Below are 10,632 nucleotides of genomic sequence, written 5' to 3' on the forward strand. Positions count from 1 at the left end.
AGATAAACTTAGCCCAAAGTTGAACTCGATATGACGAAGGATTACCATTTCTATTTTCTAATTTACAGTGACCCAAAATTTGCCGCTTTAGGTATCATTGTACTAGAGTTTTTTGATTAATGTAACTATATCTCAAGGGTTACAAAAACTTTTTTGTGAAACTTCGGGGAAAACAATCTCTTTCTCAGTTCTCGCGGAGAACTCGAAATTTTTAGTTTAGGTTTGCTCCCCCGAAGTAATAGCACTAAGTTCGCGCGCAAAAATTGGTCGCATTTTTTAAAGGGGGGATAAAGTGAAACCCGACTTCCCATCTTTTGCGTTCTTTTAGTGTGTTTTTAGCTTTCAGCACAGCAAAATCCACGAAAAAGACAAACAAAACTAATACGAATAAAGACCAGCATCAAAGACACGAAAAAAACGCCCTCAAAGGCAACAGCAAGTCAAAATGTCCAATCTTGAAATGCAGAAACAGTCGCGGGGATCACACCGCAGAGTTGCTACAAGGTTTAACAATGAGGCTGAAAATATCATGTCAAAAGATCTAGACACCATTTCAGAAGCAGACATCAACAGGCTAAATCAGGTAGCGACACTTCTCACCCGAAAGCAGAATTTTCTGGTAACTTGGAACCAAGAACTTCAACAGAACTTGACGGAGGCGGAAGCACTGGACAATGACATTCTGGAGTCCGAGGAAGTTGATGACAAGTTGACACAAAACATTGATGCAATCAAACGCTTCACGAAACGTTTTGAGGGACCTTCAACTGCAGTAGATACTTCAAGGCCATCTACTTCAACGCTCTCCGATGCTATGACGAACTCAGCCAACATCAAGTTACCAAAACTCTATCTGCCATTTTTTTCGGGTTATTATATGGAATGGACTTCGTTCTTTGATTTGTTCAAAGGAGCAGTCATCGACAACAGTTCTCTTCAAGGAAGTCAGAAGTTGCAGTATCTGAAAACATCTGTAAAAGGTGATGCCGCCAAACTGCTTGCCTCGATACCAGTTACCGATCACAACTTCGACATTGCTATGAATACTCTGATAAACAGATATGAGAACAAGAGGATCATCATTCGCACACACCTGCATTCAATTGTTTCGTATCGATCACTGACAACCGATAATGCCAGAGACTTAAGAAAATTAATTGAAGCAATGGACGAACATCAACTTGCCTTGCAGAATTTGGGAGAATCAGTCAACAGTCAAGACATCTTTTTTGTTTACTTGATCAGTGAGAAGCTGCCTACAGAGACAAGAAAACAATGGGAGCTGTCTTCAAAAGGCAGGGAACCTCAAAGGAATGCAGAGCTCGGATTTTTCTTAGAGGAACGCGCACAAGCACTCGAGGCAACAGCGCCAAATGGAGTAGGAGCGACAAAAACTCAAATGAACGGGAACCAACGACATTTGCACACACATTTGGCGACTTCCGAGCAACAATGCGAATGTTTTGAAGAAACGCACAAAATTTTCAAATGCAGAAAGTTCAAGAAACTTTCAGTAAGGGAAGAGCTGATAAAGGTTAGAAAACTCTGTTTCAATTGTCTACGACCGGGACACAGATCAGAAGATTGTGATGGATCGAAATGCAAGCAATGTGGTAGAAAGCATCATACTCTTCTTCATCGTGAAAACATTCACAACAGAAGCACCGATCAGCAAACGACAAGCGGAACAACCAGCACTCAAGCAAATGACAAACAGAAGAACAACGCTATAACAACAACAGCAATTGCAAAATCTAAGGATGAAAACAAGTTCACAGGAGCTATGACTCAACGCACTTCAGAAGAAGTCTTTCTTCAAACCGCAATTGTTTCCGTTAATGTTCACGGCGAGACAATTTTACTGACGGCTTTTTTAGACTCAGCTTCACAAAACAACCTTATAACTGAAACAGCAGTACAAAGGTTACAATTGAAGAAGAAAAGCAGCAACACAAAAGTTTTTGGACCAGGTGGGACGGTTCAAGACAACGAAGTTCGCGTGGACCTTTTTATCTCATCAAGGAACAGATCGTCCACTGTGAATATTAGTGCGTCAATTTTGACAAAAATGACTGATAATCTGCCATCACGGTTCATTGACACCAGCCAATGGGAAACAGTAAAGGAGTTGGAGCTTGCTGACCCAGACTTCAACAAGCCGTCATCAATTGACCTCTTGATTGGAGCATCCCATTATGAAGATATAATGATTGGCAACAATCGACTAAAGGAGCTTAACTGTGGAATAACATATAGGCTATCAATGTTTGGTTGGGTCGTTATTGGAAGGGAACAGACAGACAAAACCTATACAAACAATCTGCAGACTTTCTTTGTTTCTTCAGAGCCAGAAAATTTGCAGCGTTTTTGAGAAATAGAAGAATTTCCAGCAGCGCAGTTTTGGACAGCCGAAGACAAACGCTGCGATGATCACTTCAAGGAAACAACTAGAAGAAGCCCTGAAGGTCGCTTCATAGTGAAACCTCCCTTCAAGAACGAGGCAAAAGCATTGGGAGATTCACGTCAACAAGCCAAAAAACGACTCCGCAGTTTTCAATTCAGATTGGAAAGACAACCCGACCTTTATAAGAGATACGCAGAATTCATTGGAGAATTCTTTCATCTCGGACACATGGAGAAAGTTCCAACATCAGAACTTGTCAAGCCTGTCGAAAACTGCTATTATCTTTGTCATCATTGTGTGTTCAAGGAGTCAAGCACTACCACCAAGCTGAGGGTCGTTTTCGACGGATCCGCAAAGACAACAAGAGGAGTATCTCTCAACGACAGACTCATGGTCGGACCAAAAATTCAGAAAGACCTTTTCAGCATTCTTGTTCAATTTCGACTACACCAAGTAGCACTTTCTGCTGATATTGCAAAAATGTATAGGCAAGTGGAATTGGACAAGGAAGACAAAGATTATCACCGATTATTGTGGAAAGATCCAAATTCAGAGGCGATTGAAACATATCGTATGACTTGGGTAACATACGGCATTGCGTCTTCGTCTTTTCATTCAGTTCGACCACTACAAGTTCTTGCCGAAGAAACAACAAACACTAAACTTCGTTTGTCACTAACAACTGATATGTATGTGGATAACCTACTTACAGGAAGCGAAGATTCAGAAGCCGCAGAGAAGCTTCTGGACGCCATTATTACGCTTCTTGCTTCAGCAGGTTTTGATATACGGAAATGGGTATCTAGCGACTCAAAACTTGTATCAAGACTAGCTGCCACTGTCAGAGAAACGGAAGACGAGAAGATAATTGAAAGCGAAGACTATGCCATCAAGACGCTTGGGATAAGGTGGAATCCAAATCCTGATCAATTTGGTTTCACAGTAAAAGTTGACAAGGGATCTCCATTTACAAAACGGCAAATCCTCTCAGAAGTTTCACGTTTCTTTGACCCACTAGTATGGCTATCACTAACGACTATTCAACAAAAATCCTTTGTTTAACTGTTGTGGATGGACAAGCTTAGCTGGGATCAACCTTTCTTGGACCCAATTCTACAGCAGTACATGCGACTTCGAGCACAACTGAAGGATCTTGAAAAAATTAGTCTTCAGCGGAAGATTCTCAAGCCAGCCAAGAAATCGGATTTGCAGTTGCACGTCTTTTGCGACGCTTCTACTACAGCATATGCTGCTGTCGTTTTCATCAGACAGGAGACAGACAATTTCATTGAAACAAAAATGCTTACAGCAAAGACAAGAGTTGCACCAATCAAATCAGTTTGTGTGCCAAGGTTGGAACTTTGTGCTGCTCTGCTAGGAGCTAAGCTTGTTGATGCAGTGACAAATGCTATTAGCGATGAACGGTTTCCAACTCCGAAGGTTTTGCGTGGTCAGATTCTACAGTTACAATTGCTTGGCTACAAGGTTATCCGAGGAAATGGAAAACATTTGTCGCCAACCAAGTAGCAAAAATACAAGAAATTATTCCAGCCAGTAGTTGGAAATATGTTCCAACAGAAGATAATCCAGCGGATTGTGCTTTCAGAGGATTAGCAGCAGCTGATTTAATGAACCATAAGCTTTGGTGGGATGGACCAGAGTGGTTGCGGCAACCTGAAAACGCTTGGCCTTCACTTGACATTTTGTCACCTACAGGAGAAGAGACCAAAAAAGAAGTAAAGGTGCAATCTGAAAACGTGACAATGATTTCATCAAAAGAAGATAACGCAATTTTTTTGATGATAAATTGGCATTCGTCAATACATAAAGTTATAAGGATATTTATTTATGTCCAAAAGTTCATCAGCAGTATCAGGAGAAGAATTCAATCTTCAAAAGCGAAACAACGGACAACAAAAAAGTCGAACAGCATAAAAGCATGCTCTTCAACGCCAAACGAAAGCACTCATAGTAATGAGTCTACGTCTCAACCAATGATCTGGACTTATAATTCAGTCTCTTTACAAGGGAAAGATTTATACGAAGGACGACTTCAACTGTACAGCTTCATACAGCGAAACTTTCTTCATGAATACAAGATCATCATGAATCAGCCCACTGAAGATGCAAACAGCAGCAGAGATGCGACAAAACAATACGTTTAGCAAGGTATCAAATCCACTGGACCAGAGGGGGTTGGTGGTATAGGTAGGGCCGGAGGCCCAGGTGCTTACATCAACACCAGGATTGGCAAGGGAGCGGGGATCTCTTTAGTTACCAATGGTCCTCAACACTTAGGTAGGACCGGAGTCCCGGGATGTCTTGTCAGCGCCAAGGGCGCGGACGAAAATTGGAGTTCAAGTTCAGCCGGTACTCCTGAGGTTATATGTAGGGCCGGGGGCCCAGGTAGTCTTAGTCTTGTCAGCGCTGGGAGCGCAGATGAAAGTTCGAGCTCTTTTTCTACTAGTTCACTAGGTATAGGTAGGGCCGGGGGCCCAGGTAGTCTTGGCAGCGCCGGGGGCGCAGGTGAAAATGCGAGCTCAGTTTCTACTAATTCCTTAGATACAGGTAGGGTCGGGGGCCCTGGTAATGTTTTCAGCGCCGGGGGCGCAGATGATAATGTTTCTACTACCAATTTCTTAGGTGTAGGTAGGGCCGGGGGCCCAGGTAGTCTTGTCAGCGCCGGGGACGCAGGTGAAAATGCGAGCTCAGTTTCTATTACCAATTCCTTAGGTATAGGGAGGGCCGGGGGCCCAGGATGTCTTGACAGCGTAGAAGCTGTCGGGGTCTCAAGGGATGATGTCAGACATGGTATAGGTTGGGCCGGGGTCCTGGGGATCAAATGTACATCGTGTCTACCGGGAATACAGACAATTCTAGCGAAACAGTATATCAATTCAACAAAGATGACACCAGAGAAATAAAATGTTTCGTTAACGCCTATGCAGCAGCCACTAAAGGGAGACACAGAAGACGAAAATTTCCTAGAAGCAGCAGTCTCAACAGCCTTTTACCATTTTTTGATGAAGAAAATAAAGTGATTCGAGTTGGAGGACGCCTAGCCAATTCACCCTACACAATAGACCGAAAATTTTCAGTTCTCATTCCAAGAAAATCGCCAATCATTGAAATGCTTATTCGAGAAGCACACGAAAAAAATCTTCACGGAGGACCTCAACTGACGTTATAGACGCTTCGACGAAATATTTGGATACCTGGAGGGCTTTCTGTAGTGAAAGGTGTCTTATACAGATGCAAGCCATGTATCCGTTTCGATGCCAAATTGTTACAGCCTCAGATGGGAGATCTACCTCGAGAGCGAGTAGTACCGTCCCTTGCGTTCAGTCACTGCGGACTCTACTATTGTGGACCGTTCTACACGAAAAATGGAACTCGAACGCTTTTGAAAACATACGTTGCAATTTTCTTTTGCTTCAGTACGAAGGCAGTTCACATAGAGCCAGTTATGTCTCTGACCAAGGACGACTGTCTTGCAGCCATTAAACGATTTGTATCTCGTCGAGGTATTCCTGACGAAATATACAGCGACAACTCAACAACTTTCTTTGGGACCAAGGGAGAGTTAGAGTTTCGACAAGCCTTAGCTACTCACGAGTTCGAAGCTTTGATATCAACATTCGGCAAGGAGAACAATATTACTTGGCTTACTATTCCGCCGAGAACACCAAATTTTGGAGGACTATGGGAGGGCGCTGTCAAATCCTTGAAACGCCACATGTACCGCAGCATTGGAAAAACAAAACTGTTTTTTGAAGACTTCACAACACTGTTGGCACAAATTGAAGCAATCTTAAATTCAAGGCCTATTACTTCCGATTCAATTTATCCCAATGATGCCTTAGCACTTACACCAGGACACTTTTTAATAGGACGACCAATCATAGCATTGCCTGAACCAAAAACAACAGGAAAAGAAACAATTTTCCTGACACGACAGAAGAAGAGGATGGAACATCTTATCAGGGACTTTTGGAAGAAGTGGTCAACAGAATATTTGTCAAATTTACAACAACGGAACAAATGGCAAACGGGACAAACAAATATTGACATCAATGATGTAGTAATAATCAAGGAAGAGAACACACCACCCACTCTGTGGCCAATGGGGCGAATAACAAAGGTCTTTGATTGAAATGATAAAATAGTTCGAGTTGTTGAATTGAAGACATCATCTGGACTATTTATACGGCCAGTCAACAAGCTTGTCTTGTTAATGAAAAACGATAATGACATGCCGCCATTAAGATCTGACAAGGAAGATGACACAGATGAAGAATGAACAACAGAGGATGCAGACGAGGAATGACATCAAGGAAATGTAAATTACAACTGTACAAAACTGACAAACAAGAACTGATTGAATTTAAGAAAGTATCAATAAACTTGCGATGGGTTGCTGAGAAAAACTATTCACCGCAATTGACCACTTAACCAGAAAGCCAGTTTCAATATATTAATAAATTTGAACCAGTTCAAGGAGGCCGGTATGTTACGATTTACAATAGCCTTTGATACAATGACCTTCAAGGCAATCCGAGCAAGATGAGGAAAACAATGATAATTAACCACGTGCTGAAACCAAATGTTCATAATTTCAAACGATATTATCACATTCACTTGGTCTTTTCGAGCTTGAGATAAAGCGTTATAATAAAGCATTTCTAAGCAAGTGATTCAGTTAATGTTGCACCGCAACACTATGTCATCTTTGTTCGGCCCTCTCGCACAGTTTTCAGTTCGATGGATTTTTAACACAAATATCAGAACAATTTATGGTGATAATTTGATTGCTATAATAAATTGAGGATGCGGCAAACAAAAAAAATGTTTCGGTCAGTAAGTTACACAATTAATTATTATTATGATGACAAAGACTTTGCAGTGGTTCAATTTTGTGTGAATTAGTGCAATTTATTGCGAAGTAATTGGAAAAAGAGCGTCCATTCAATAGGCTCGACTCTGTGGGACTCTGTTTCGACTCTGTGGGACTATTCAATAGTTCGCGATTACGATTCTCAAGTACGGCGTATCGAAACTGAGAGACTATTGATCAGACAAAAATTGGACCTTTTGGAGGAAAACAAAGCCAGGGTTATGGTGTCAGCTCTGAAAATTGCTAAAGAATATAGGAATAGGAATGATGATTTAAAGTTGCAAAATGTAAGTCAGAAAATGTTTGAGTTGAGAAAAAATTGAGATTTCGAAAACGTGAAAATAGAAATTTGTGATTTTTGGCGTGAACGGGTTACCTGTTTGCTGTTTATGTTTTCAAATTTCTCCTATCTTTGAAGTTTTTCCCACACAACGTGCCTAGCATCCCCTATATAAAAGGCAGTAGATACAGCTTGAATATTTATATCCCAAATGAAGGCAAAAACAGTTTCAAAGGATGAAAAATGACGTCCAGGTAACGACAACTAGTACGATTTACGTGATTTTGTGGGAATATGATTCGATTGAGTCCGATTATGGTTCGAAATGAGCCCTGCTTATCAGACGATGCGTGACTACGATACGTTAATTCCTGCTCATGATTCGAAATAAAGCAACCCATGTACAAGTAAATAAAGCAACCCCTAAGTTTAAGACTATAGTTTGATCAATATTCTAACACCCCCACTCAGACTTGAGCTGATTGCGTAGAGTCTGCTCCCATCAAAACTGCTCTGAATGTTTCCACTTTCGAAACGGGTAAGGACTTTGTGAAGATGTCCGCTGCCATTTTGTCTGTAGGAACATAATGAATTGAAATAGTCCCATCCTCCGTCTTGTCACGAATGAAGTGGAACTTTGTCTCGATGTGCTTGCTCCTCTTGTGCATGACTGGGTTTTGGCAAAGTCTGATACAACTTTGGTTGTCCTCTCCAATTGCTATTGGACGTTTCTGTTGGATGCCAAAATCCTCTAGAAGTTGTTTCAGGTAGAGTGCTTCCTGAACCGCTGCTGCCATGCCCTGATATTCTGCTTCTGATGAAGAAAGAGCAACTGTGGCCTGCTTCTTGACACCCCAGCTGAGTGCTGCGCCACGTCCGTTGAGCTTGAAGTAATAGCCCGTTGTTGATTTTCTGTCGTTCACGTCTCCAGACCAGTCTGCATCACTTTTCCCCACTAAATCATACCTAGCCTCTTTTGTGTAAGTTTTAAACTTTTTGAACCTTGAAGATATCGCAGAAGTCGTTTTCCGCACATCCAGTGTTGATTGGTAGGTGCATTCATGTGTCTGGACAGAATGTTGACTGTGAACATGATGTCTGGCTTCGTCTGTTCGGCCAGATACAGAAGTGATCCAACCAAGCTTCTGTAGATCCTCTGGTCCACTTCTTCGTCTCCGTTCTGTGCTGTCTGAAATTTCAAATTCAGATCAGCTGGAGTTCTTGAGGGTTTGCATTGATCCATTTGAAACCGCTCAAGCATTGTTTCTATAAAGCGTTCTTGGTCGACTGTGACTTTGCCCTCTTCTCGTCTGATTCTTAGACCCAGAAACCAGTGTTATCTCCCTCTGTCTTCCATGTGAAAGGTTGCTTCTAGTGCCTTCTTGACATCAGAGACCACTGTCATACTTCTTGATGCTACTCTGATGTCGTCAACCCAGACCAAGATGAAGGTGTGATCCTCTGCCTCTGATCTTGCAAACAAGCAGTGATCGTTCCTGCTTCTGGTGAACCCCTGTCTTAGTAGGAAGTTTGCCAGCTCTTTGTACCAGTTGTTAGCAGCCTGTTTCAAACCATAAATTGATTTATTTAGTCGACATACTAACTTCTCCCCATCTGATCCGCGTTTTACAAACTCCTGTGGCTGTTCCAGATACACTTCTTCCTCGATTGGTGAGTGCAGGAAAGCAGTCTTGACATCAAATTGGTGCATCACATGGCCCTGCTTCGCTGATAGTTGAAGTAGAATCCTGAATGTCTCTGGCTTACAGGTAGGCGCAAAAGTCTCAAAGTAGTCCAGTCCTTCCACTTGTTTGAAGCCTTTTGCCACATAGCGCGCTTTGTATTTGTCCACTTGACCACTGGGTCCCAATTTCACTTTGTAGACCCATTTGCCCGGTATGACATCCCTGTCTGTGGGTGGTCTCACTAGGTTCCAAGTCTCGTTGTCTTGGAGTGCCCTGACCTCGTCCTTCATTGCCCGGTGCCACTGGTCCCAATCGTCACCTTGCTTGGCTTCGTAGACTGTTTTGGGTTCCACATAGTCGCCCTCAGTCACAGCAAGATGGGTCCTGACTTCTCCAAAAAATTGCGGAACATTCCTTGCTCGTGTCCCTCGTCTGGGCTCTGCTCTGTCCGCGTGTTCCAGTGCATCTTCATTGAAGCCAACTGTCTCTAACTGTGAGAAGTCTTCTGTGTCACTGTCTTCCAGTGACTCTGAGTGTCTGTAACTCCCTCTTGTTGCAGTAGATCCTTCATCTAGTGCTGTTTCTCCAACATCTGAGGCCTCTGGTCTCAGTGTTGTTTCTTGAGTATTCACGCTCCCTGCGTCATGCCACTCCTCCTTTATTGCAGTAGATGTGTCCTGTCGTTCTCTGTTGTCATCATCTTGATGACCATCATCTGGGTGCCAGATTCCCAGTTCCGACCCATCAACTAGTAGGTCAGCCGTTTCTTTGTTGTCAGGGATTGAGCCCACTTCAGACTCCTTGATGATCACATCTCGAACTGCCATCACCTTGCGTGTGTTGGGTATGTACACCGGGTATCCGTTTTCTCCTTCAGTGTAACCCACAAAATTTCCTTCCAGTGCCTTGGTTCAAGTTTGCTGACTTCTCTGTCCCTCTTCCTCATGAAGACTGTGCAACCAAAAATAAATAATTTACTAATTGAAAGCTTAGGTTTTATACCTCTCATCAGCTCTGCTGGCCATTTTTCTTCTCCTCGTCTCACAACCAAGTTTCTAATCCTTGCTGCGTGAAGAATTGCTGCTCCCCACATCATCTTGGGAAGTCCTGAGTCAATGAGCAAACATCTTGCCATCTCCAGCAGTGTCCTGTTGCACCTCTCAGCTAACCCATTCTGTTGTGGCGTCTCTGGTATGGTCTTTTCCTGTAGAATGCCTGCATCTAAGCACTACGTCTTGAACTGCTCTGAGAGAAACTCCTTCGCATTGTGTTGCCTCAGCTTCTTGGGCGTCCCCACACTGAGAACAAATTTCTTCAAGCTGGCCAGTGCTTCACTCTTTGCCTTATGCAAGTCCACAAACACAAACTT

General features: G+C 42.7%; 1 protein-coding gene across 1 annotated transcript; it reads left to right on the top strand.

Moving 5' to 3' along the window:
• Window positions 1-445: 445 nt before the first annotated feature.
• Window positions 446-5,328, top strand: LOC142338172 (uncharacterized). Its single transcript, XM_075387809.1, has 3 exons — window positions 446-2,270; window positions 2,391-3,421; window positions 4,570-5,328. The coding sequence occupies exons 1-3, from the start codon at window positions 446-448 to the stop codon at window positions 5,326-5,328; spliced, it is 3,615 nt and encodes a 1,204-aa protein (XP_075243924.1).
• Window positions 5,329-10,632: the final 5,304 nt, after the last annotated feature.

The sequence above is a fragment of the Convolutriloba macropyga genome, chromosome 4 (assembly GCF_964194025.1).
Source record: "Convolutriloba macropyga chromosome 4, txConMacr16.3, whole genome shotgun sequence".
NCBI lineage: Eukaryota > Metazoa > Xenacoelomorpha > Acoela > Convolutidae > Convolutriloba > Convolutriloba macropyga.